Here is a 26904-nt window from a genome sequence, read left to right as displayed (position 1 = left end):
GAACAGGTGAAACGTTGACAGAGGACGTGTGTAGAGATGACGATTGATGGGTTCGAAGCAGGTCTTGGCACGGTTTTATACCGCTGGGTCGTGCCGGCTTTGTTACCTAGTTGTCAATGCAACTTGTTCGCGTGTGTTTGTCGGCCTCGTCCAGTCCAGCCGACCTTCACGTTCTGAAGGAGACGAAAGATTGCTGAAAATGTGACAAAGGCTTTGTCATATATGTCGTTGTCGCTTGGACCGTGAACAAAAGACTGGTTGTGTATGTTCGCATAAATGTAAGACGGTCGAATGAACAACACTTGATCGTGAAAGAATGGTCGAAATTGGGAGAAAAGGCTGCGAATGTGGGAAATGAACGAAAATAAGGAAACCAGAGAAGATGTAGAGAGAACCGGCTCGTTTGGCTTCCGTAGAATTGGATGTAAAGGGAAACGGTCTCGCCTGGCTGAGCAGTCTGGGACAGATTGGCGTTCTGATGCGTCGATATTGGCTGTGGATGGCTGGTTGGTTGACTGCCACAGTTTGCAAAAGGGATCGCGAGACGTAATATGGCGATGCAAATGAAATGGAATAATGGAATCAAAAAAGAGGGGAGTCAAGAAGCGAAGAGAAGAGAAGGTATGCAACGGCTCCGTGAAAGACAATAACACGCAGTGTTAAAGGAAGGAAGAATGGAGGTTGGAAAAGAAAAAGGGAGGTAGGAAGGGAAATGTCAAATTATGGCAAACAGAAAGAGCGGCAGACGCCAGATCGAGATAGATTGTCGAAGGTGCCTTCCCTCTTAATAGATCTGCTCTGGGCCAACCTTCGCAGGGAAAGAGCGGGTTGGAGAAGGAAGGAAGGACCTGCAAAAAGGGGGTGTGCCTTCCCCTTTTGGTAATTTTTCACATTCCTGACGATACTCGCTCTCTTTCCACACCCCCCTCCCCCGGACTGCCTATGTGCACCAAATTTGCAGGTACGTCAACCCTGGTGAAAACCCACAAAGGTTTGCCAGTCGTAGCTTCTGATCTGAGCAAAAAGTGACATTCGGACCCGGGCAAACACAGATCATAAACTGGGGAGGCTCATGGAAGGCGCGATCTTGTGTTTCTCCGTTTCGAGTGCTTTGTTTCGCTGGACGAATTTCTCCCCTGTCCACCCTCCTCTGCGAAATAAATTGGTGCCGCAACACCACGAAAAGCAAATACGAGAATGCAAGAAAACCGCAATGCCGACTGAACCACTGCGGCGTGTGATACAAGCAAGTCCATGGTTACAAGGACGTACGGGACACTCTCTCGAAATGAAGTGCATCACTTTGTTCGAGATAGAGTTTCTGTTGCGGCACTCACCCACAAATTAACTGGAACTTCAAGCGCTTTGCCCATATTACCGTGCTCGATCTAGGATTCTAGACCCGTTGCGTCCTCGAGAAGAAACAGACGCCGATAGTCAGCTGCTAAGGCTTCCCAGTGTTGCTTAGCATTTGTCCAATCTCAAGATCTCTATGGCGTACTAACAGCATTTGATAGATTGCAGGCCTCACATTCGGCCTTCGCCCGGCTTGTTTATGCTCGGCAGTGCGACACACGACTTCTGTTTGTTGGCGCGGCGTCATTGTTTCATTGCCCTGCTTAGATCCCATTGTTCGCAGGCCTGGTCTTTCACCAGCCTGTTCAGCGGCATTGTGCATTGATCTGTTTTTGGTCTTTGTGCATTGTCTGCCTCTTTGGCTTTGGGGTTTTCGACCTATGCCTATGTATCGGGCTACACTTCGCTTTTCTCGCGCATCTCAGCCTCGTTTGCCATCGTCACGCCTGTCAGGCCTATGTTGGTCATTCCAGTGTCAAAGTCGTATTTTATCGGCGATCTAGGCAGTGGTTCTCCTCGGTTCGGTGGTTTTCTGCAGGCCGCTTGTCGCCCCTGTAGCTGCCTCTTTTCCTTCCACTGCGTTCTTACTTTTTCTCGAGGAAGCTGTCTGTGTTCTTCTCGGCGATCTGCCGCAGGGGGGTTCCACTCACGACGCAGACCCAGCACCAACCACCCCCTGGCTTGGACTTGGAGCCGACCTTGTCTCTTATTATCGAACCAGAATGCTAATTCTCTGACCAGACTCCTCCATCGTCCTTTACCGATCTCGACAACTTGCACACACAGTGCTTCGAAGGACCTCAGTGGGAGTGCAAGTACCGAAACACTCTTTCCATTTTAACCTGTGCCCCTTGTCAGAGCTGCCAGAAGGCACTGAGACGCGTCTCCCGAAAGTAACGGCACATACAGCTCAGCGGTGACATTCATGTGACTACAAATTTTCGATTCCCGTACTCAACAGACGATCCCTCCAGACAAGAAAAGCAACACGGGAAAACAAACAGGAAATCAATATTGAGAGGCTCTGAGGCTATGAGGCAAAATGCAGGCGTCAGGCCTTGAAACGCGCTAGTCCTAGTCCAGGCACAAGTCAGGTGGAGGCCAAGATGCCTGGTGCATTCTCCGCACGCTGAAAGACGGCTGGTGTAACTTCTGCGATCATGAATGCCAGAAAGCGGTTGGGCGCTGTGGCTGAAGACCAAAAGAAAGGGGTTTTGTTTGCATTCTCTGTGGCTTCTGGTCCGTTCACTGTGTTGCTAACGCTAACAGGATCCACGGCTAACATCCATCCAGCCGTCGAGCGGCGCGCATTCTCGCTCTATTGGAATGATTGGCTAGCAGCGGCCTCCTAGGGTGAAACAAAGAGAAACAGCCGAAGGCGACGGGCGAATCAGAGGCCTGTCCCTTGCATTTTGCCAAGGGAACCGCCGGACCATGTCCTGTTCTTGACCTGGTAGCCTTCTCGTTTGCAGCTGTCCCACAGGCCACCAAGGCGGCCTGTTCCCCGTCTCCCTTTCAGTGCATACGACGATACAACATACATGCCTCCCTAGCAGAAAAAGGCGGGTTGTTTTCTACGAAGAAAGGAAAAGGGGGCCACATCCAATGATACTTTGAAGACGGCGGTGGTTCATCGCCACAATTGCAAGATTGACTAGGTTGCTCCCTGCGTCCTGCACCTCAATTCTCAACCGAGTCTTTTCCTCAACCCTTGCCGCCGACTCCCATTGGGTCATTCTCCTCCTGTGTCTGTCCATATGCCCCGAAAGACAAAAATATCATATACGGAGTACGACGTACACCGTGAGTAACCTTTCCTGTCGACAGGTTAGACGAGACGGCGGCGCGAAAAGCCTTCACAGGACCCCAGCAAGTATGATCCCAGGGTGTACAAAAGCCGAATGGAATCACGACAGAAAATTAAGGGTCCGGGCGTCAAATTTCTGGAGGAAACTCAAGGTTGACGTACTGAACAAGATAAGAGCCCGGAAAAAAAAGCCAAGACAACAAGGGAATGTCAAACAACACTCGGGGATCGCAAGCGCGGCGTTGTTCTTGCATGCCCGAACAACAATACCTCTGGCAAATAGGAGTTGTATCTCCGGTCCTCTTCTGCTTCCTTTACCAAACCAATCCCCGGCCTTGTTTGCCTCTGTTCTCAAACATACCAGTCCCCGTTACAAATGCTTTACAAACCGACCAGATCCCCCGTCAAAGAGGGAGATCATGCTAGCAAAGTGAACCAGGCAACTCCGGCTGAATTGGCGGGTCGACGAGCAGGATAAAAGGCTATGAAAGAGCGGCAAGATACAAGGATGCCCCGACCACTGGTCAAGGAAATAGGACGATAAACGTCGTCTCGTCTGCGGACCGCTTTCGTTCGACAACGCATGAAGTTGTAAAATATGCCAAGCGGCAGGGATCGCAGCGGATCGAATACAAACGCATGTCATGTTTGAAATGTGTTGCTGCTGGGCTTTACTGTTGCACTGTTGCGGCGGAGAGGTGCTTCAATACCATGATACCATGTTCTAGAAAAACAATCACAATCATGCCCTGTGATCAACAGGATTCCTTTCAGCATTTCTGCAAACTACAGAACACCACCCTCGGCACATGCATATCTGGAAAAGAGGGCCGAGCAAACGGCGCCCATGCAATGCCAGGACGTGCGCCGTGACTGTGCGTTGATGGGGTGACATTGCTGAAACCGTGAACTGTAGAAAACAGCAGACGACTGCAGACTACAGCAAGCGACGACAGAAACATCTACGCGTCCAGCCAAAATACAAACAGAACAGCATACGCATGACGAAACGACTAGAAAACTAAACCAAAAACTAATGACGACGACGACGACGACAACGACTGTGGAAAGCAGGAATGCCAAGCCCTATACGTTTTATAACCGCCGTGGGAAAGGGGAGTTTGGTGTTTACGAATGCTGAGAGAAATACGCAAGTATCAAGAGACAAAACTCGTTTTGAAAACTGCAAATGCAAACCTTAATACAAAACGATTGCGACAGCAGGGGAAGAGAGAATAAAAAAGACGAGATTCGCGTGTCGTTTGCTTATTCCCGTTTCGTCCCCAAGTCGGACAGTGGACGAAAGACACAAATCACTTCTCGCAACCGACGCTGCTTTTCGTGGCCGACATTATCGGGACGTGTGTCTCGTCCATCCTCCGCGGTTCATTGAGTCTAGTTGTGATGAAGGTCACAACATCACTTCTCTCTCCGATGAGTGGCTTGATTATCTAGGCGTCGTTGCTTCAATGCATATTAGGTGCTCACATGTAGCCACAGCCCTTTTCTTTTTCGAATTCCCCCCAAGAAAAGCCTCGTTGTTATTAACACCTATAACGATGGCTTTGTTTTCTAAATAAATATATACTTGGTAAATGAGAAAAATTAGTAACAACGAATGCCTATGGTATTTTTTTACTACAAATAGCATTCCAATCTGTGTCGTACACGAAATTTACTCACGACAAAATTGCATGTATGTACGACAGATACATATTGCAAGTTCGCTTCGGTCCGCACAAATAAGGTCCAATATAGATGCAAGGTGCGCATATGCTCCTTGTGATACATGCAATTTGGATCTTGATGTCGACGAGAAGAATAGGAGAACGAAAACGGAAAGGTGGATACTTTTAATAGTGGATGTTCTTTTCTCACCTACCTTGCCGCTTACACGAGAACTTGGCCGGCATGATGATGAGCTTTGGGCTTCGGGTGGCTCGATGCCGCCTTGTATGCATCTTTAGCTTCGATCTGTATATTGCTGACGGTCGTGAACAGGTGGGTCTGATTATAATTTGACCATTCCTGGCTATGTGTCCTGTCTCCTCATTATTGCTTGGGTGATGTTCGCATCATGAACTGTGAAAAATAAGACGAGTAGGCTTTTTAATGGTCTAGCTTGACCTCTACAGTGTCGGATAGAGGGCAACCCTTGCACCTCTTCTTGGGCTACGTGTATCCATGCAGCCGGGAGCGGCTTCCGAAATGTCTCGGCCTGGTATTATTTTCATATAAATTACTACAACCATGGGTATGACATATTTTGTCTCTGATCGGGATTCGAAGGGGTCCGTGGCTGAGTGGAAATGAAAACAGGAAGACGCTCAAAGACACAGTTGGACGCGAGCTCCGACCGACATTTGCATACACCAAGTGCAAAAAGGGGTGAGTTAGGCGAGCGAGTCCAAGTCTTGATACAGTCTTTCTGTTTCTCAATATGACGATGCCCATCCGCACATAAAATTTCCTGGACACAAGTACAGAGCAGTTGATGTGCAAAAGGCCACACCCGAGGACGACCTAGCCATGACGGAGACCATGTTTGAAACGTATGACTACTCGGCGGATTAAGCCGCACAGCACTGTGCCATATGTATCTGTCTCTGCTTAAACTCAGACAGACCGTGTATGTGACAGCCGGCAAAAGGCGATGACTGGGAAAAAACACTGCAAACGGCTTGTGCAAGTAAATAATCGACAGGGCCTCTCCACCCACCTGATACAAGACGTTGTCGCTCCGATCAGGGTTGCTGTGTTTCTCTCTGCCTTATCGTCTCCTAGTTAAGTCGTGCCCAGAGGATGGCCATCGTCCGTCAATCTAACGGGGATCCTGCCACCGAGGGGAGGAACCTGGCTTCGTCGAAGGGACTCTAACCCCCTAGTCTCCTGTCGTGTTTTCTGCCACGGCTAAAGCCGTTCGAAACAGGATCAACCGCTTTCATTCTTTCTTTCTTTTTTTTTTTCATCTGTGAGAGACGGCGAGGAAACACAAGTACAGAAGACTATCGAAAAAAGAGGAGTGTTAATAGCAAACCTGACAAAACATTTACAATATCATCCAAGGGGGATCTCAAAGCGTGGATTTCAAACTACCAAGTGGTTTCCAACAGAAGAAGAAACTCTTTTCAAAAATATAAGACCAAAGAAGTATCAACAGTGTCAGAAGATGGATCAAAGCGTATACCAAAGCCCTCCTCCTACAAACACAACTCGTCGTCGCTGGAGGCTACATCGACATCGTTGCCCGCGGGACGGTAGCGACTGCGACGCACCGGCGCTGCTTTCCCTAACACGTTCCCGGTCGATGCCCAAGCCTCATCGGCCTTCTTGGATCCGCCGGCGAGACCAAAGAGAGACATGCCTGCTGGCATTTCTGTTGTGTAAACGGGCTCCACCGTCTCATTGCACGCGGTTTCCTGGTAGTTGTTTTCATCTGCATCGTCGTTGTCCGAAACAATACTCAAAAGACGTCGCGTCGTTCCTGGGCGGGGCTTCGATTGCCATGCAGGAGAAACCGCCTGCAGGCTGCGTGTTCGCTGGCGGCGAGTAAATGAGGGAACGTCCGACTGGCTGCCTGGAGTCCTGGGAGACGACGCTGTGTCGTTGTCGCTGTCTTGGTCAGAACCAAGAGGTGATTGCGAAGATAGAGGGGTGGATGTCGGCAGTGAAAACCGGCTAGATCTTGCCATTGGCCGCCGAAGCGATCGCTTCGTGTCCAACACAGCCAGTTCTGGAGGAGGTATACTGTCGATGATGATGACCAGCTCGCTCTTCTGGGATGCCTTTGGTGCTGACGCAGGACGAGACGAGGGCGCGTGTGGAGTGGAAACCACCCACTCGCTAATCCCTTCTTCCCATCTGTAGCCGTCAAACAGAGCCGCTGCAGCTGGAGGGCAGGTCTTGGAGTATGGCAAGCCTGATGCTCCCAGTAAACCCGAGTTTGGCAAGTGACAGGGCGGTAGACGGTGCTCGTCCTTCTGGACAGCGCTCTTGCTAAGGCTCTCGGCAAAGGCGAGGTCGCGAAGGTCGTTGCTTCGGCTGGCAAGAAGAAAGGCGGCGTCTGCTTGTAATCGACAAACGTAGTTGGAATAGGAGTCGCTGTCAGACGGACTGTATAAGTGATGGGCCGCATGTGAGCTCAGCTTACGCAAATAGGCTTGAGAAACTGGGGCGCTCGACAATGTCGATTCGGAACCTCGGCCACAACACTCAGCCACAAAAGTGACAAAGGCAATGGTGGCATCATAAATTTGGCCGCTTTGGGTAGGCGAGGCGGTCGCAATAAATTCACGGAATCTCGTCTCGTCAAAGATGCTGCTCGAATGCGTGTCGGTCTTAGTCTCCACACAACAAGTTGCCTTGCTCGTGGACATGGACTGTAGGAGACATAAGGCTAGCATCAATAGATATTGTCGCGGATAGCAGTGACTGGCGACGTCGAGCCTGTGCTGTCCCTTCCTGGCCTTTATCTTTTGTGATATATCGGACAGAGAGCGCTGAACAACCGCCACAACGCGCTTGACGACTGCTGGTCTCGTAAGTGGATTGGTATCGCAGCTATCGAGCGAGGCCTCCTGCTGCAAAATTCCGATGGCACATATGCTTCCTAGAATGCTGACTATTGTGTGATATGATGAGGATGAAGTAAGAGGGGTGGTATTAGCAATCTTGGAGCTCGTCGTGGATTGAGGAGCCGCCTTGGGATGTGGATCGGATATGTCGTCACTTGACCGAGAGTGGACAAGTTTCGCTATTGCTGTTGCGAAGAACTGGAGCAGGCTGGTCTCTTCACAAACGGGCGGGCCTCTGCTTGATAAGAGCCGGATAGCGCGGTGCCATAGGCTGCTGAACGCCTGCGTCGACAGCCATGCAACCTGCAACTGATCGTTATTGAGTAGTTCTGCAATCTGCCGCAGAGATGTCGATGTCCGCCCGGTCTCGTCTGAATACTGTAGTAACATGCCCAGCAACGCCAGAGGTTCCGGTGACCCGGACAGATCGACTTGTGTGTCATGCGGCCTTTCGCAAATATGTTGGCCCTTGGGCAGGGAGGACCTATGGCTGTCAAAAAGTGCAGTCACCAAGTTTTCGGCCTCGTCATGTGCATTCAGATGTGTACAGAGTCGCACGAGCAGGCGAACAAAAGTGTCGTGCAAGAGACCTTCGACGCAGGCAGATTTGAGCATGTCAATGCCGTGCTCTCGAACGACAACGCGGAGATGCTTCCACCCACTAGTCTCGCTGCCTAGGGACTCCAGATCACTGTATATACCAAACGATACACTGGACGAGGGAAGCTGCACCACGCCCTCCTTCTCGGCCTCCTCGCGCTCTGCCTCCTCGCACATCGTGACGTATTGGGGAACTTTTCGGAGGCACATGGCAAAGAGCGAATTCGATTTTCGAGTGGGCTCGAGGGTGGACGTCGTAGATCGCAAGAGAGCGTCGACAGCTCGGAAGATCGAGTCGTATAGATGATGGAACTCGGCTGGCGTTGCTTTTTCTACAGCGGCCCAGCCACTGTCGATGGAGGGACTGGAGCTGCTGTTCGCGCCTGGTCGGCTGGGGTTCTGATAGTAACCGCGGTACTTGAAGCCTGGGTTCCTGGGATTGGGTCTGGATGTATTTTCATTGCCGCCTGTAACTGTGGGAATGACAGAGACGTCTCCAGCATCTGTCGGTACTGTGGACATGATGGGCGACGATGGCATCGACCAAGCTTGTCGATGCTTCCGTGCCCGACTCAAGACTGGTGTCGCCACCACGACCTCGCCGGGACAAAACGATCGTGCTGCTTGCTGCTTCAGCGGAGCGACTTTAACACGGCTGGTTTGGTCGCCATCCGCCGGATTTGCTGCCGCTGCGGACTCGTTTATTGCGCCTGGCTGGCCGTATCGTCGCCGTCCGGTCCCTTTGAGGGAGTATGTGTAGCGTACTCGTTTCCGGCCCGCTACGCAGTCGTCGGCGGTCGGTCGTTTACTGGGGCTCGTATTCTGTTGTCGAAGGTTATTCCTTTGCTTCGACACAGCTCTGGCCGTTTCCCTTCGAAGAGCCATCAAATGTGTCAGCAGAGGTCGGAGTTGTCGGTGGCACCGCGTCGCCGTCCACGGCTGCTCGGCGGCCGCGGCCTCGCGCTGTGACCAGGCCGGAAGGATGTCGCTGTTTCCATGTCGGTATATTGGCGGGGCGGGTGCCGTGTCTAAGAAAGTCGGAGTTCCCATCGTCCTTTGTGGCTCAATCCATCACGTCGCCTGTGCCCTCCAATTGCCCTCCAAACGCGCGAAGCTCTGCTGACGGGCTTGCCAAAGCGCGCCTCTCAACCAAGAATCGTAAACCAAGAGAGTAGGTATAAAAAAGTCCAATAATGTTCACTCCCAAAAGGCTCTAACGATGTCTGCGTGTGTCGCAGTATCTCAAAAAGAGTGCAATTGTAAAGAAGGTGTGCCACGAATAGCTGTATTGAGGTCGCCAAAAAGGGAGGACTGAGGGTCGTAGTAATGTGTCGTAATATGTCGCCGAGGCTAGCTTCTATGTGATAAGAGTGGTATAGTAATAGCGCCGGGATGGTGATGCTTGGAAGACATATGTCGATGAGTGTATCGTGAGGAAGAAATGGAGATGTTGAGTAGCAGTCGTCACTGTTTGTTGGTCCGCTTGCGGCTGTTTACTTCTTGCCTGTTTTGGCTAGTACGCTTGCCGAGGACATAGGACGCGACCCAGCGGTTCTCTGCGGCCAAAAGCTGTGGAACTGGAAGGAACGGAAACGAGCGCCTCTGATTGGCTGGGTAGACTACGGTTTTTTTTCGCCCAGGTCACGACTCGAACTGCCATTTTCAGTGACGCTATGCCGGGGACGCTAGGAAAGAGAAAAAAGAAAAAAAAAGAGGAAAGAGGAAAGAATGGACGCCGTCCGCTGGAAAATTGGAGATGGCCGCTGGAGACAGTCGCCTAATCACGGGAAGGACCAAGTGCCATCCTCCCGGTCTGCAGGAAAGAGCGAAAACGCGAGGCAGGAGCACACTCGGCCTGTCGAGGCAAGAGGAAGGACCAGACGAGATCCCCCCAGCATTCCTTCCCAAGCTGGCAGATCCGCCAGTTTCCTCGGCTCTCCCGCATGGTCGCCCTGCACACCCAATTGGCGCGCCTTCCCCATTAAACCGAATCTAGGTAAGTCGTTGCTGCCGGCTGCAGCATTGTCCATGATGGCTTATTTTTTTCTGTTAACCCGAAAAAAAGTTTCTCACGAGCGCAACCAAACATTGTCTTTTGCTGACCACTTCTGCCGTCTGTTGACTACCACACCACACCCTTTGGCAGCGACGCAATTCGATCTCTGCGGTTCTTTTCGTTTGTGCATTGCCTGGTTTTGGAGGTTTGGATCCGAAAAGTTTGTACTACCACCGTTTTCAATTTCCAGTTTTCCAATTCTTTCTTTTGCTTCTTTTTGTATTCTTTTTTCTTCCATTTTCTTTCTCTTCGCCTTCTCTATTTTCCTCGGCACGATACGCCACTCCGACTCTCGCTTCCTAAGCTTCAAGGACTACCCCTAGAGCTTGCGTGTTCTATTGCCTGCTGTTCGCCTGCAGTTTCGCCCCGTGAGACCCCCGAAGGTCCTTGATTCCACCGTTCGAGTCACCGACCTCTCGCCGCCACCGAATTGGATCTGTCAGGTCCAATTGGGTTGCACAACACCAGACAACCGCTCCGCCGTCCTTTCCACGAGCGGTTTATCCTCCGTTGCCGGCTCCCGCGACCAGCCGGCAGCCCCCGCCAGCCCACTCCAACCACCAGCTTCGAGCAACATGGCGGCCTCCGAAGACCAGGGCACCGCCCCTCCGGCCGCTCCTGTTGGTGAGTAGAGCTCTACCTGGCGTCTATTGTAGAATTTCTGTCGTGGGGTGCTGTCTACGGGTGCATTGGATGCTAATACAGGTGTAGAGGACAAGGTTGCTACCGAGAATGCTGCCGTTGAGCAGACCGAGGTCGACGAGGCTGAGCAAGCGGCTGAAGGTACGTCAGACGACTGGAGATCCATGCTCGTCCCCGTCACGGACACGCAAATCGCCGCTGTGCCGAATTGGCGTGTTTTACTAACCGGCTGTTGTGTGCAGAGTCGCTCTACAACCTCACAATCGTCCTACCGCACTCGTCCGAGACGCTGACGATCATGGTAAGCAACAAGCCTCGAACGACGTCACCATGGAGCTGTTCGGCCCTTCTAACACATCCTTTCCCCAGATCTACGCCCACGAGCAGGTCAGCGAGGTCCGTCAGGCCATCATCGAGTCGCCCGCCGCCCAGCAGTACTCCTGCTTCCACCTCGAATACAAGGGCGCCCGCATCAACGAGTTTGGCCAGGTCTCCGAGATCGCAGACCTTGCCCTCGAGGCCGACATCCACGCCGTCGAAGACCCCTACACCGAGAAGGAGGCCCGCCTCCATGTCATTCGGATACGGGACCTGATCGGCGCCGCTGGCGACCACCCTGACACTGTCCATGGTGTCCTGCCTGGCCTGTCCCTCTTCGACAGCGTCACCGCCGAGGCCACCGCTGCATCTGAGACGACCCCCGTCGAGTTCGACTTCACTGCGCCGGCCGACCAGACTACTCTTCTCCCTCGCCCGTCCTCGGACGAGTCCGCGCCCAAGACCATCAAGGCGCTCCAGATCTCGCCCTGGAACCCGCCACCAGCACATCTGCGCCAAAAGGGCCACCTGATGTACCTCATCGTGACGACCAACGAGGGCGAGCAGTTCCAGGTCACCTCGCACGTCGCTGGCTTCTACGTCAACAAGTCGTCCAATTCCAAGTTCGACCCCATGCCGCGGCCGGCCCCGAAGGCTCACTCGGCCCACTCACTGCTGAGCCTGATCGAGGACCTGTCGCCGTCGTTTGCCGCTAGCTTCGTCAAGCTGCAGCAGTTCAACAGCCGCCACGACCCCCTGTCCACTTTCCAGATCACCAACGCTCTGCCCGCGGCCCCGTGGCTGGTGCCTGCCTTGTCGTCGCCTGCGCGCACGCACAGCTCCGACATCACCCGCACCCAGGAGGCCTACCTAATTGCTGGAACGGAGAACGTGGACAACCTGCGCGACTGGAACGAGGAGCTGCAGTCGGCCCGCGAGCTTCCCCGCGACACCGTCCAGGACCGCATCTTCCGTGAGCGCCTTGTCGCCAAGGTGTTCGCCGACTACATTGACGCCGCCACCCGTGGTGCCTTGCTCGTGGCCAGCGGCGAGGTGGGCCCGCTGAATCCCACCGAGGGCCGCGATGCGCAGATCTTTGTGTACAACAACATCTTCTTCTCTTTTGGAGCGGACGGTGTCGGCACCTTCACGTCCGAGGGCGGTGACGAGGCTGCTCGTGTTGCTACTGGCAAGGATGTTGCCGGTGTGCGCCGCATTAACCAGCTTGATCTGGACGGCCTGTACTCGCCCGGCACCGTTGTTGTCGACTACCTCGGCAAGCGCATTGTTGGCCAGAGCCTTGTGCCCGGCATCTTCAAGCAGCGCGAGCCGGGCGAGAACCAGATCGACTACGGCGCGGTGGACGGCAAGGACGTTGTTGCTGCGGACGAGCGTTTCGTTGCGCCGTTCGCCAAGATGTCGCAGGCGCTGAACGTCAAGCGCCACGCCGTCTGGGACAAGGACCAGAAGCGCCACGAGCTAGAAGCCAGCGTCGAGACCAAGGGCTTGATGGGCACGGATGGCCGCAAGTACGTTCTGGATCTGTACCGCATCACGCCGCTGGACATTTCTTGGCAGGAGGCAGGTGAGGCTGCCGAGAAGGACGGCGCCCCTGCCTACCCGCACCGCATGACAGTACTGCGCCCGGAGCTCATCGACATCTACTCGCGTGTCAAGATGCGTGAGTGGCTCGATGGCGAGCTTGCCAAGCGCAACAATGCCAAGGCTGAGGAGACGTCTGAGAAGACCGAGAAGACAGAGGAGACAGAGGAGAAGATTGAGAAGGCCGAGGAGACGTCTGAGAAGACCGAGAAGACAGAGGAGAAATCCGAGGAGGGCGAGGCCAAGGCCCAGGACAACCGTATTGACGTGTCCGATTTCAAGTTCGCCCTCAATCCTGACTCGTTCAGCGGCCAGGTGCCGCAGACCGAGGAGGAGAAGGAGGAGATGGCCAACGACGAGAAGGACGTCCGTGCCGTGTGCACCTATCTGCAGGACGTTGCCATCCCGTCTCTGATCTCCGACCTCAGCGAGTCGGAGATTAGCTTCCCCATGGACGGCCGTTCCCTCAGCCAGCTGCTGCATAAGCGCGGCATCAACGTCCGCTACCTCGGCCGCGTTGCCACACTGAGCGAGAAAGAGGAGCGCCTCAAGTGCCTGCACGATGTGTCCGTCCGCGAGATGATCTCCCGTGCGTTCAAGCACGTCGCCGCCAAGTACCTTCGCTACCTGCCGCTGCCGCTGAGCTCGGCCTGCCTTGCGCACCTGCTGAACTGCCTGCTTGGCGCTGGCCTGAACTCCAAGCCGACGGCCGATGTGGACCCGTCCATCCGCAGCCTCTACAGCGAGGCCGACCTCGCGTTCGAGTCAGTGACGCCTGAGAGTCTGCGCGCCGATGTCGAGGCGGAGACGGTCCGCCGCTTCCGCTTCACGCTGCCGGCCAGCTGGCACACGGGGATGCGCAACCACCTGCAGCTGCTGCGCGAGGTCTCGCTGAAGCTGGGCATCCAGGTGCTGAGCTCCAAGTTTGCCTTTACCGCCGAGGAGGCAACCGCTGCCACGACCGAGAATGGCCAGACCGGCCAGAACGGCCAGAACGGCCAGAACGGCACGGCGAACGGCGCACCCGCGAACAATGGCGCGGCTAACGGCGAGGGCAGCAAGAACAAAAAGAAGAAGAAGGCAGCGCGCGACGGCTCGCCGTCGTCGATCGACTCGGAGGCTCGCGCTGCCGCCGCGCGCCCCGCACACACGTTCTCGGCAGACGACATTGTCAACGTCGTGCCTGTGGTGAAGGACTCGGCGCCCCGTGGCTCGCTGGCCGAGGAGGCGCTGGAGGCCGGCAAGATCTCGCTGTCCCAGGGCCAGAAGAAGATTGGCCAGGAGCTGCTGTTGGAGTCGCTGTCGCTGCACGAGCAGATCTATGGTATCCTGCACCCCGAGGTGGCACACGCGTACCACACGCTGTCGATGCTGTACTACCAGATGGACGAGAAGGACGCGGCGGTCGAGCTCGCGCGCAAGGCCATTATTGTGTCGGAGCGCGTCGTCGGCGTTGACAGCCAAGAGACGCTCCTCGACTACCTGAACCTGGCGCTGTTCCTGCACCAGCAGGGCAAGAGCGCGCTGGCGCTCGAGTACGCCAAGCACGCGCTGCGTCTGTGGCGCGTGATGTACGGTGCGGACCACCCGGACGTGATTACGACGATGAACAACGCGGCGGTGATGCTGCAGAGCATGAAGGCGTACCACGAGTCGCGGCGGTGGTTCGAGGAGTCGCTGCGGGTGTCGGAGCAGGTGTTTGGCCGCGCGTCGCTGAACTCGGCCACGCTTCTGTTCCAGCTGGCGCAGGCCCTGGCCCTGGACCACGACAGCAAGGCGGCTGTGAATCGCATGCGCGAGAGCTACAACGTGTTCCTCAACAAGCTCGGCCCCGACGACAAGAACACCAAGGAGGCCGAGAGCTGGCTCGAGCAGCTGACGCAGAACGCCGTGTCGCTGGCCAAGCACGCCAAGGACCAGGAGGCCCGCCGCCTCCGTGCGGGCATCAAGTTCACGACCCACGGTGCGGCCGCCGGCTCGGTGGTTCCCGGTGCCGGTGCGGGCGCCAAGGCCGGTGCGACGCCGGCCAACGCGGCGGCTGGCTCGGCGGCCTCGGTGGGCGACAAGCCGTCGATGGACTCGCGGTCGATTGACGAGCTGATCAAGTTCATTGAGGGCGCAGAGGGCACGAAGAAGGCGACGTCGGGCGGCAGCAAGAAGCGCAGCAACCCCAAGCGGAGGGGTGCGGCGTAAGAAGCTGTCACGACACTCTCGAACGTCAGGCAGACACAAAATAACCAAATCATAAAAAAACGAAAAACGATACAATAAAAGAAAAGGCGACAACGAGGGTAGTTTACATTAGAAAAGGGGCGGTCGACCGGAGTCTCGAATTCGACAGCTTCCGGGTGTATTATCAACAGCACGCACAACCTCCTCCACCACTCCACCGCACCATTTCACAGAGGTACCACATCTCTTGATCTCTCGCATATCCTCCCGATTGCTTTGCATATGTTGTTTGTCATTTGATTGCATTATTTCGCATTTTCTCTCATCTCTGTATCGCCTATTGTCCATGTTGCGACTTTTACATGTTCCAAAACCTATAAAATTCCTCTCTCAACTCCATTTCAGCATTGTTTTCTCAATGCGCACACAACCAAACTTCCCTCCTATACACATGTACATATAAAAAGCATCAATAGGTGGACACGGCTTTTTCTGGTCTTTTCTTTCAGGGTTTGTTTTGTTGTCGTCTTCCCTTTTTTCTTCGAGTTCCGGAACTTAAATGCAGAATGGGCCAAGACACAATAAAGAAGGGAAAAGGGGGGATTTATAGAGAAGACGCCTCGCCGTCGAACCTCGTCTCTTCTGGGTATTTACAAAATGGCGAGGGAGTCAAAAAGGGAGGATAGTTTATTGTTAGAAAACGGGACATGAGGCCACGGCCGTCATTGTATATATATACACACACTCTCCAATCCATCAGCATTCAACACATAGTTACCATTGCTAGAGATGAGAGAAGCCAGTGAGATGCATGTGTATAATAAAGTGGTCATAATGGCAACGTAAAAGAGATTTTCACGGCCCAGGGAATGCTGTCGCTTAGTCATCAATATATCGCCCAGTCCAGCCGCTGTTCGTGGGTCCTCGCTGCCATAATCGCCTGTAATTACAGGGCAGTTTCGGGCGAATCAGAGACCGGCTTTTGGGGAAGATGACTTCTCTTGGCTCCAACGCCACATGCTTCTGCGTCTTTGCAAGTCATTTGCCTCATGGCAGCGCATTTTGTCAGCCGGCCTACGTCATTCGCATCCAAAAACCAAAACAAACTCGAAAATATCGCCAAGATGAGTGCACCGTGGCTTGCCGTACCGCGTAGCCTGCAGGGTTCCGCCGCTGCATCTCGGGCGACGTCTGCATCGGCTCTCCGGTCGCCGGCTTCGTCCTCATTCTCACCGCTGACCATCTGCGGCGCATGCCGGAGGACCCGGAGCCGGACCAGGGTGGCTCACCGGTCGTACAGCAGCAGTACTGGAGCCGCCTTCCCTCAGGTGCCGGCGGCTGGCGTTACTGCCCTGGCCTCGCGCCGCCTGATTTCCGTGTCGGGTCCAGACGCTGCAAAGTATCTGCAGGGCGTCATCACCTCGAGCATGGTACGTTTGCAGACGCAGACGGGCCAAGACGACGGAACGGGCGCAGCGCCACCGCAGTCCGGCTTCTACTCGGCGTTTCTGAGTGCGCAGGGCCGCGTGCTGCACGACGTCTTTGTGTACCGGGACACACTCGGCGTCGGCAAGGATGCCGGCAGCGGCGGCGACGCGAGCGCGTCGTTTCTCATCGAGGTCGACGCCGACGCGGCCGCGACTCTGGCCAAGCACATCCGGCGGTACAAGCTGCGGGCCAAGTTTGACGTGCGGCTGCTCGCGGCCGACGAGCTCACCGTGTGGCACGGCTGGGGTCTGCCCGCGGGCGCGCCGTTGCCGTCCGTTGGCGCCGATCCTGATCCTGGACTGATTGCCCACCACGATACCCGTGCACCCGGTCTTGGCTGGCGGTTTGTTGCGCCGGCCGCCCGCACAGCGTCGTCCCTCCCTGCGCAGATTGAGCTCAACGTCGCGGACGAGGCTGCGTACCGCGTGCGACGCTACCTGCTGGGCGTCGCCGAGGGCCAGCGCGAGATGCTGCACAACCAGGCGCTGCCGCTCGAGAGCAACATGGACATTATGGGCGGCATCGACTTCCACAAGGGCTGCTACGTCGGCCAGGAGCTGACCATCCGCACGCGCCACCGCGGCGTCGTGCGCAAGCGGATTCTGCCGTGTCTCGTGTACGGCGCCGACGACGAACAACCGCGGTCGCTCGCCGTGGACGCACACGGCACCACCAGCCCCGGCCTGGCCGACACAATCCCCGCCGAGACAAGCATTGGTCGCGTGGGAAAGCGGGGCCGCAGTGCCGGAAAGTGGCTGAGCGGCGTGGGCAACCTGGGTCTGGCGCTCTGCCGGCTCGAGACCATGACGGATGTTGCGCTTCCCGGCGAGGCAGTGGCGGCCGCAGCGACGGCGGCAGCCACCTTTGACCCGACAAGCGAGTTTGTGATGAAGTTTGTCGAGGGGAGCGAGAACGACGGCGAGGGTGGCAGCGGGGGGGAGGGCGAGGCTGATGCCAGCGCACCGACAACAGCCGTCAAGATCAAAGCCTTTGTGCCCGACTGGCTGCGGCAGGGATTGGCGCCACAGGATTAGGGCGAATTCGTGATTTCATACTTGAAAAGTAAACCAGTTGTATTTTACTCCGTTTACTCAAACGAGAACGGACGGGTATCATATCTAATGTACATAACGCATAGAAGCATAAACCAACACTCCTCACCGCCCTGGTCCCAAGACCCTCCTCCTAGGCAGCCGTGTCCATCGGCACATGTCCTGTTCTGGCCGACGGCGCCGCCGCAGGGAATTTAGGCACTCTCGTGATAAACTTGCGTACCTCGGGGTCGTCAATCTCTTCCCACTGCGGCTCGAAGGGCGTCACGGTGGCCGACGCATCTCCCGCGGCGTGCCGCCTTTGGGCCGTGCCCGCCGCCTTCAGCCGGTCCATTGTGTACGCAAACAGAGGCCGTTGCTGCACGGTCGCTGCATCGCCCGCCTTGGCCTGCGCAGCACCCGTCTTGAGCAACTTGCGCCATTCTGCGTCGGGTTGGGACAAAGGTGCTTGTTGTGCTGTTGCTGCTGCTGCCGCTGCTGTATCTGGTGCCGCTGGTTTGGAACTGTCGCCGTCCCGCACACCGCCCTTCCTTTCGGCCCGCCGCCGCGCCTTGTCTTCCTTGTCCCGCAGCCGCTGCTCGATCTCGGCAATCCGCTCGTCCTCGCGCTGCCGCACGCGGTCTTGGGCTTCCTGCTCGCGGCGTTGACGCTCTTCGGCCCGCCGCCGGCCGGCTTCGCGCAGCTTGTCGCGCTCCGTCGAGGCAGCAGGGGCCGTCGACGTGCTGGTGGCCCCGCCAAACGGCACACCTCCCATACCTGCAGCAGTGGCTGCCGCCGCCGCTGCTGCACCGTGCTCCCGCTCGGCCGCCTCCAGCTCGTCCTTGAACCGCCGCCGCTCGGCGCTCATCTGCTCGCTCTGCAGCCGCCGCTGCGCCGCCGCCGCGCGGCCCGTGTCGTACACCTTGCGCGCCTCGTCGTCCACCAGCACATCCCGCGCCCGCGCAAATCGCTCGTATAGTGTCGGGTCGTAGTTGGCGCCCGCCTTGTCCGGGTGGTATTTGAGACCTTTGCGCCGCCATGCGCGGTGGATGTCGTCGCGCGACGTGCTGCCGTCCACGCCCAACAGGTCGTAGAGGTCCACGCCCGCCTTGGCGCTCTCGCGTGCAAACGCGACGATCTCTGCTTTGTCGTCCATGGCGAGGGCGGTGTGTGGGGGGGGTATGTGTCGCGAGGAGAGATGTGTGAGAGGTTGGATTAGGTGTGAAATGCACTGTGATGCCTGGAAAGGTGTGATGTGCCTGCTTGTGGCAGGCGGCAAATTTTTTATCTTATCGCTGCGCTCATTAACGCGCCAGGTGTGGTGGCACGCGTCAGGCGTATTTCGTTACAGCAGGTTCAGCGAACACCTAGCGCTAAAATACAGGGCCCACTGCCTTGATCCTGTGCATTCGCCACTTCATCACTGTGGCTTTTATGCGCCTCATACATAGAAACCAGTCTACCTGTCTCCTTCTCACTTCTCAAATTGGAATGCCCATGCGGATCAAAGCTTCTGACCCAAAACGAAGCGTTGCAAGCTTAACTAAGTTAAGATTATGTCGTGTCCGCCGTGCCTTCTTGTCTTGCGCTCCGCCTCGTCGCTCACCTGTTGCTGCATCAACCCTAGAATTACAGTGGAGTCAGGGCGCTGCAGTGACCTGTGAACTGAGACGTCGTGAGATAAAGGTGGCATGCACTCCAGCACAGAGCCTTTATTCTACACGAGACTCTTGTAAATAAAAAGATGATGGAACAACAAGAAACCACAGAGCTACGAGAAACGAGACTGTGCCGTCAAACTTCCTCGATCAAAATCGGCAAAGATCTCGAGATGTTAGAACCTCTGAAGCAACTGAAGCCACTATAATTATAGTGGATTCCAGTGGGCTTCACGGCCTGAATCAGGCTGACGCACCTTCCACTTAAATGGGCCAGACGTGGTTGCCCCGTCAACACGAATGGACCCACCCAATGTAAACATCGCCATTAAAAGGAGGCAGACCGACCACTTTTGCTTCATTTGTCTCTCTCTTTCCCCTTTCCTTTCTTCTTCACCACCTACACTCACCTCCTCCCTCCCGCTCTCCCTCACATTCCTCGTACATCCTCTGCTTTTAAAGCGTCATCGCTTGTCCATGTCTCTTGCCTCGCTCCTGAATCACCTCAAGTCCATTAGATCTTTTCGCTCCTAGCCATCAGATCGCCCCTTCGACTTGCATACTATTCCCAGCAGGCTCTCACCTCGATACATTAGACCGAAACAGAAAAGAAAAAAAATAAGATAAACCTAAGAACCACTAACCACACAACCAACAATTCCAGGAACCATTAGCTTGAGTCTCTTGGAGCTCGTTCGAATCATCGGATAAGCTCATCTACACTCGCATTTTGTCTTTTTCCCGCTTTTTTTTAGCAAATCCTTCACAATGGCCTCCGCCGCTGTATCAACACCCCTCAAGTCCCATGCTGGACTCTTCTCCTCCCGGACCGCTGGCGGCCGCATGCCCCTGACGCCCTCCCCCCGTCAGCGCACCGCCGCCGCCCCGTCCAACTACGACTCCTCCCCCTTCACACCAGAACGCCAGCCGGCCAACAACGGCGCCGAGCGTATCTGCACAAAATCCGTCTATGGCGGCAACCTGTCCTCGCACTTTGCCCGTGCCTCCAAGTCGTCGGCTGCCCACCGCGACTCGCCCAAGTCCAACATTGCCCGCGGTGTTCCAACGCCGCGCAAAGCCCTCGAGCTCGGCGTCTCCGACTTTGCGCTGACCGGCACTGGCCAGCAGGCCAAGACCCCCTCGAGCGTCCGCACCAAGAAGACAACTGTGCGGCAGAAGACCACCAAGACCACTCTCACCTACGCCGCCGCCGACCGCTTCATCCCCAACCGTGCCGCCAGCTCTGCCATTGCCAACGTTGGCTCTGGCAAGCTTGACTTTGCCGACCGCACGCGCCCGTCCAGCCGCACGGGCAGCGAGGCGTCCACCGTCCTGTCCTCGGCCACCGACGATGCTCTGGCTGCCCTGGAGGCGCTGAACATTGACGACCGTGACGACGACGACTCGGCCAGCTACTCGCGGCCGTCGCCCGGTTCGATTGCCTACCAGGACTCCCTGGCCAGCGCCTGCGGTGTCAACATCAACACGCGCATTCTGCAGTTCAAGCCCGCGCCACCTGAGTCGTCCAAGCCCATCGACCTGCGCCAGCAGTACAACCGTCCCCTGAAGCCGGCCGGTGCCAACGCGGCCCAGTTCCGCCGTCGCATCGCCACCGCACCGGAGCGTGTCCTTGATGCCCCCGGCCTGGTCGACGACTACTACCTGAACCTGCTCGACTGGAGCTCTGGCAACCAGGTTGCCATTGGTCTGGAGCGCAACGTCTACGTCTGGTCGGCCGACGAGGGCTCGGTCAGCTGCCTGCTCGAGACCAGCCCGGACACGTACGTTAGCAGCGTGAAGTGGTCGGGCGACGGTGCCTACGTCGGTGTCGGCCTTGGCTCAGGCGAGGTCCAGATCTGGGATGTCGCCGAGGGCACCAAGGTCCGCAGCATGTTCGGACACGACACGCGCGTTGGTGTCATGGGCTGGAACAAGCACCTTCTCTCGACCGGCGCTCGCAGCGGTCTGGTCTACAACCACGACGTCCGCATCGCGGAGCACAAGGTGGCCGAGCTCGTCTCGCACACGTCCGAGGTCTGCGGCCTGGAGTGGCGCTCGGACGGCGCCCAGCTCGCAACGGGCGGCAACGACAACCTCGTGTCCATCTGGGATGCCCGGTCGCTGGCTGTGCCCAAGTTCACCAAGACCAACCACAAGGCTGCCGTCAAGGCTCTGGCCTGGTGCCCCTGGAACATGAACCTGCTCGCCACGGGCGGTGGTTCGTACGACCGCCACATCCACTTCTGGAACACCACGTCGGGCGCACGCGTCAACAGCATCGACACCGGCTCGCAGGTCACCAGCCTCCGCTGGAGCACCAGCTACCGCGAGATTGTCAGCACAAGCGGCTTCCCCGACAACTCGCTGAGCATCTGGAGCTACCCCACGCTGGTCCGCAACGTCGAGATCCCGGCCCACGAGAGCCGTGTTCTGCACAGCTGCCTGAGCCCTGACGGCCAAATGCTTGCCACTGCTGCCGCCGACGAGTCCCTCAAGTTCTGGAAGATCTTTGAGAAGAAGGCCGGCGCCAGCGCCAGCTCGGGCAGCTCGGGCTCCTCCGGCAAGGCCGACATGGTCAAGCAGATGACGATCCGCTAACTGCGACGACGTCAATACGGCAATACGGCAATACGACAACAGCGCAGCAACACTCGACAACGAACAACGACACATCAACAACTGCTCGGCTTACTCTCTCCCCGATGTAACTGGCAACGGTAGGTATAAACGGATCCTGATTTCCTCGTCTGGGCTTTTATATCTGGTTTCATTGGGTTGGCAATTTGTTTTTCGTCTTCTTTCGTCCGGTTCGACAAAGACAAGACTTGGGTCGTTTCAGCGCGGAGTTGGGGATAGGGGGCTTGGTTGGCTTCACGATTTATTTACGATGGACAACTTGGCCGAATGTTCGATACTTCGCCAACAGGAAAAGAGGATACATTTTTGTTATGCCCTTTTTTTATGAGACGATTTCTACTTCACGACGGAAGAGGAGGGTACCTACGGAAAACTGGGTTTCTCGAGCTCTTATTCTAATAATGAAAGCGGCTGCTGCTATTTGCATTTCAACAACGGCGATATTGAACAATTCGAGGCTTTGACTCTGTCTCTTATCATCTCCAGTTACTCTCACAATGTATGCCTTGTTGTATATAGGATTACCTTGAAGATGCGTGGCAAAAGCCGTGATGAAGCTGAACCTATTGTAGCATGCGGAGTGCTGTAGAAGCTGTTAGAACAAGCGCAGACCGCTGAGAAATAGGGCGTCAAGGGCATCCTGGAGCAGAGAATTGCCGCCTGGATTCCCGCCGACAAACGTGCCAAGACACAGCGCACGTGACCTGACTGCGGTAGTGGACGTAGCGAGGTGCGGCGCTAGCTAAGCAGGCACGGGCAGACTTATTACAAACTGCTGGGCAGCAGCCAAACTTGCCGGAAACAAACCACTGTTTTTGCATCGCCGTCACTGAACGCACATTGTTCAACGACGACCACATCCAGCACCCTCGCTCCGCAACCGCATACTGTGTGCACGTAACGACGACGACCCACCGCATTCACTTGTTTCGTCGCTTCCCGAGCCTCACAAGCCAATTCAAATAGGCGTTGTCGTGGTGGAAAACGCAACCGAAGGCCTCGTGATTTTAAAGTTACTTTGCAGCACTTGCAAGACAGCCTCACGATCACGTAACAATCGCGGCGCAATTACAGCAGATTTCGCAGTTGAGGTACAGCTCAGGCGCAACAGACGACGGTAAGGCCAGGCAGAGACAAAAGTCAGGAGACTCCCTTTCTGTGAAAGCCGACTCTTGAGGCCCAAAGCCACGAGCATTCACCACCTGCGACGAAAGCGCAATCACATCGACAGCACGGCTGAGAGGAAGTCGAGCCCTGCACGACACGACTCAGCTTCACCGTTTTTTTATTTTTTTTGGCCTTTTGGAACCGTTCCCTTAAGTCGCAAACGCCTCCTCATTCTCACCTCGCCTTGACGTCCCGACTTTGCGTTCCCAAGACTCGCGCCGTCATCTCACCGCACCCCCGGGGGATCGATCGACACGCAGCACCCGTCCGAAACATTGACGTACCGAGAGTCGATTGCGAGCCAGAGCGTCTGCTTGGCCAGCCCCAAGTCGAGCCATGTCAAATAACGTCGTCGGCTCGGTCTACGAGCAGATTATTGAGGATGTGCTCTCGACGTCGCGCGTCGACTTTGAGGAGAACGGCGTCGACGAGGGCGTGCTGGACGAACTGCGAAGAGTAAGTTGGTTCTCTCGTGCATTGTCTGGCTTTTCTGGCTTTTCTGTCTGTCGTTCTTGTTCTGTTGCTCCGGCTTCGTCGTCGTTTCCTCTCTCCCTGTGCAGTCTTTTGCGTCTTCCATCGTTCTGGCGCCCTCACGTGCACGACGCAATGTCTTCCGTTTCTCTTTCTTCTCTTCCAGAAACAAATGTTCTCGTCTTGTTTCCGTTTCGTTCCTCCTTCTTTTCGTGTTCAAACTCCCGTTTCAAGCGTCGTGTCGTCGAGGTCTCGTCGCTTTCTTGTCACCCCATCGTCCGCGTTCAGGTGGCCAAAAGGCACGAAGAGAGGGGCGCGGAGTGGGCGGCCATGGCCTATTTGCATCCCTATTTAACTTTGCCACTTTGGCTCAGCCCCACGATTGCCTAAGGTGCCCACTGAAATTCAGGCGGCTAAAGCGGCCACCGGGCTCCACTGGCCATCACTGAAGGGACGCTAATTGGTGGAAAGTCTCCATCTGCGTTTGCATCACGTGTAACCTGCACTCACTCTCGCATGAGGCCTTGACATTCCGTTTGGCATATTCGTTTGCATACTGTTTGGCTTGACGCTTTTTATCTACAAATTAAAATATGGTGATTTACTAACGTTCGACCTCAGGGCTGGCAACGGAAGCTGACCCAGTTCAATGTTGCCCAGTTCCCATGGGATCCCAAGCCAGAATCGGAGGCGACCGCCAGCAACGGCGCTGCTGCAGCCTCGTCTGGCGGCAAAGCGTCAGGCAAGGACACCTCGCCGCCGACGTCGACGGACAACAGTTTCTCCCAGCCCACCATGAGCCCATTGACGTCGCAGAGCCTCTCGCTGCCCAGCCTGCCCATGCCGGCGTTTGAGCCCGCCGGCATCAAGACAGAGGACAGCACGCAGTCGTCGGGCGGCCACCGCATCAAGACGGAGCCCGACGCACAACACAGTTCGGGCCTTACGGGCGTGCCCGCTGCAGGGTCCCACATGCCCCTGCCCAATGCGCCGCCGTTCCCCTCGGCGGCCGGTGGGCCCGACAGTGCCGCCATGCGTGCCGCCGCCATGCTGAGCAAGGAATTCGGCAGCGCCGCCAACGCATCCATCAACGCCATGAACACGCAGCAGCAGCAGCAACAGCAGCGTCCGGTGGGTGGCCAGCTCAGCAGTGCGCAACAATACCGAGCACAAATGTCGGCGCAGGCTGCCGCACAGCTGACCGGCGCCAACGGCGTCGCACGATCGCAGGTAGATGGCAGCGCCGACGATGGTGCCGAGGACAGTGCTGACGCCTCGCTGTTTGAGGGTGTGCTTCTCCAGCAACAGCGGGCCGGCCAGCCGCCCGTCGAGCTGGGTCGAATGGAGATTGACAACCTGCTGCACGAGCAGATGGCGCGGCGGGCGAAGCAGATGGAGGGCGGCGGCCTGATGCTGCCGCTGCAGCAGGCGAGTCAGCGTCAGGCTCGCCAGCGGCGCGCTGCCGCGGCGGCCACCGCTGCTGTTCCTGCTGCTCCTGCTGCGTCACAACCCAGAGCCGCTACATCGATGGCGCAGCTTGATGGCATCGAAGACGGCGACGACGACGACGTTAAGGCCGACATCTTGGACGACGAGGATGCCATCAACTCGGATCTGGACGATCCCGAGGACGACCGTGAGGATGAGGACGACGAGGACGACGTCATGGGCCCGATTATGCTGTGCGTGTACGACAAGGTGCAGCGCGTGAAGAACAAGTGGTACGTTTTAGTCTCCTTTTCCATTTCGTTGTGTTTCACTATTGGCGACGTCTACTAACTCCATTACAGGAAGTGCACGCTCAAGGACGGTGTTCTCACCGTTAATGGCAAGGAATACGTGTTCCACAAGGCGACGGGCGAGTACGAGTGGTGATGTCTCTGCGTAGGCGTCCTTGAGAAAAGATTGGGCCGGGCGAGGCGGAGCAAACCAATGTGTGCTCACCGTCGCCTACTATTCAAAAACAGCATCTTATAGTTTCTAGTTTCTTGTATTGTCTTCTCACAATGGTTTCTGGGGTGAGATTACATAATAACGCCTCACCGTTTTGTTTTTCTCGTATTTTTATTTTTATATTCGACTTTACCAAATGGAACAGGCAGCGGTTGATTTATCGTTTCTTATGATCGTGGGTTGAACAGCGAAGAGGAGATGAATAGAAACTAAAAACAGTACCGAACCAGTGCCGCCCCAAACACAGTTAGCCCTTCCTCGGTGAGCCATTGTCCACAGGATCAAGCGCAGTAAACGCATAGGCACGTAGAAATAAAATAGTTTGCGTTGTGGAACAGATGTGCCTCCATTCTGCCAGTCCCAGTTGCACCGCCCCGAGCTCCGCGACGGCCGACTCCCGTGAATAAATCGGGAGAAGCAACAAGGGCCGGCCCAAAGCCGACCCCCGGGAACAACGACATGTTTTTTTATCTGCAACACCACAAGTGTTCTCCAGCTTCAGGCTTCTAGACCTTCTGGATACGTCGAGGCTCTTGGGCTGAGCTGTCGGAAACCTGTCTCGTCTCCCACTTTCTCATCGTCCCCACATTGCAAGCTCCGTAAAAGCCGCCTTCGCTCATGCACGTTGTCAGCTGCCACTCGGATCAGCATCGCCTCCCACCTTCATCTCCGGTCTCCGCAACAGATTGAGAGAGAAAAGAGGAAACGATACAAATATGCAAGCCACGCAAAGACAAGTAAAACAGCGCGGCTGTCGGCGGCCCTACTGCTTACGGTCAATCCGTCGCGATTCCCCTCACTCGCTCCTGCGTGGCCCCCATTCCCCATCCTTTGTCGAGCTAAGTCTCCGGCAAAATGCAAAGCGCCCTGCGCAGGACACTAAAAGCTGCCCTTGTGGTCCATTGCAGAGACCATGCAAAAGGGACGTACCAGCGAGCACAGCGTTTTGACCATCACCTGCCCGAAATATACGGCCCACGATGCGACAGTGCGACGATGCTCCATCCTGACTACGAATATGAACAGCTGTCCCGACGCCCCCCGTGCACGTATGCTGCAAACCTTGCCTGCTGTGTCAGGTCACGATTGGAGAGGGAGAGATGATATGCCACCAATAAACTGCACGGCAAAGTCCACGATAGTTTAGACGAGGGCCCCCTATTTTTGGCCTTCGCCCCTGTCCTGAGAGGCAAGAACTGTCCGACACACTGCGCTTGTAGATATTTTTTTTTCCGTCAGTGTGATCTAGGCGAGAACCCCGCACTCGTTCTTTTCCTCCTAGGAGCGGAGACGAGTCCTGCCATCCCGTGTTGATGTGGGCGGCTGGCAGTTTGGCTTATATTTAAATACGGAGGGACCGGCGCCTTGCTCT

The 26904-nt window shown here is 56.0% G+C and overlaps 7 protein-coding genes across 7 annotated transcripts; 5 read left to right on the top strand and 2 right to left on the bottom strand.

Moving 5' to 3' along the window:
- Positions 1–6363: 6363 nt before the first annotated feature.
- On the bottom strand, positions 6364–9387 carry SPSK_08449 (uncharacterized protein; the record flags this gene model as incomplete). The annotated part of the gene is made up of 1 exon (XM_016735046.1): positions 6364–9387. The coding sequence occupies one exon, from the start codon at positions 9385–9387 to the stop codon at positions 6364–6366; it is 3024 nt and encodes a 1007-aa protein (XP_016588631.1).
- Positions 9388–10065: 678 nt separating this feature from the next.
- SPSK_09331 (uncharacterized protein) lies at positions 10066–11328 on the top strand (the record flags this gene model as incomplete). Its single annotated transcript, XM_016735905.1, has 3 exons — positions 10066–10333; positions 10862–11017; positions 11099–11328. 3 exons carry the CDS (start codon positions 10066–10068, stop codon positions 11326–11328), a joined length of 654 nt encoding a protein of 217 aa, XP_016588630.1.
- Positions 11329–11365: 37 nt separating this feature from the next.
- SPSK_08355 (protein TIF31) lies at positions 11366–15148 on the top strand (the record flags this gene model as incomplete). Its single annotated transcript, XM_016734955.1, has 1 exon — positions 11366–15148. One exon carries the CDS (start codon positions 11366–11368, stop codon positions 15146–15148), a length of 3783 nt encoding a protein of 1260 aa, XP_016588629.1.
- A 1103-nt stretch (positions 15149–16251) lies between these two features.
- On the top strand, positions 16252–17649 carry SPSK_09227 (transferase caf17; the record flags this gene model as incomplete). The annotated part of the gene is made up of 1 exon (XM_016735803.1): positions 16252–17649. One exon carries the CDS (start codon positions 16252–16254, stop codon positions 17647–17649), a length of 1398 nt encoding a protein of 465 aa, XP_016588628.1.
- Positions 17650–17800: 151 nt separating this feature from the next.
- SPSK_09557 (uncharacterized protein) lies at positions 17801–18802 on the bottom strand (the record flags this gene model as incomplete). Its single annotated transcript, XM_016736129.1, has 1 exon — positions 17801–18802. One exon carries the CDS (start codon positions 18800–18802, stop codon positions 17801–17803), a length of 1002 nt encoding a protein of 333 aa, XP_016588627.1.
- Positions 18803–20072: 1270 nt separating this feature from the next.
- On the top strand, positions 20073–21902 carry SPSK_08910 (cell division cycle 20, cofactor of APC complex; the record flags this gene model as incomplete). Its single annotated transcript, XM_016735496.1, has 1 exon — positions 20073–21902. The coding sequence occupies one exon, from the start codon at positions 20073–20075 to the stop codon at positions 21900–21902; it is 1830 nt and encodes a 609-aa protein (XP_016588626.1).
- A 1542-nt stretch (positions 21903–23444) lies between these two features.
- Positions 23445–25454, top strand: SPSK_08784 (transcription initiation factor TFIIA large subunit; the record flags this gene model as incomplete). Its single annotated transcript, XM_016735371.1, has 4 exons — positions 23445–23564; positions 23669–23899; positions 24201–25300; positions 25370–25454. The coding sequence occupies 4 exons, from the start codon at positions 23445–23447 to the stop codon at positions 25452–25454; spliced, it is 1536 nt and encodes a 511-aa protein (XP_016588625.1).
- Positions 25455–26904: the final 1450 nt, after the last annotated feature.

This window comes from Sporothrix schenckii (assembly GCF_000961545.1).
Source record: "Sporothrix schenckii 1099-18 chromosome Unknown Cont44, whole genome shotgun sequence".
Lineage (NCBI taxonomy): Eukaryota > Fungi > Ascomycota > Sordariomycetes > Ophiostomatales > Ophiostomataceae > Sporothrix > Sporothrix schenckii.
Note: the sequence above shows the minus strand (reverse complement) of the source record. Positions and strands in the feature narration are given on the sequence as shown.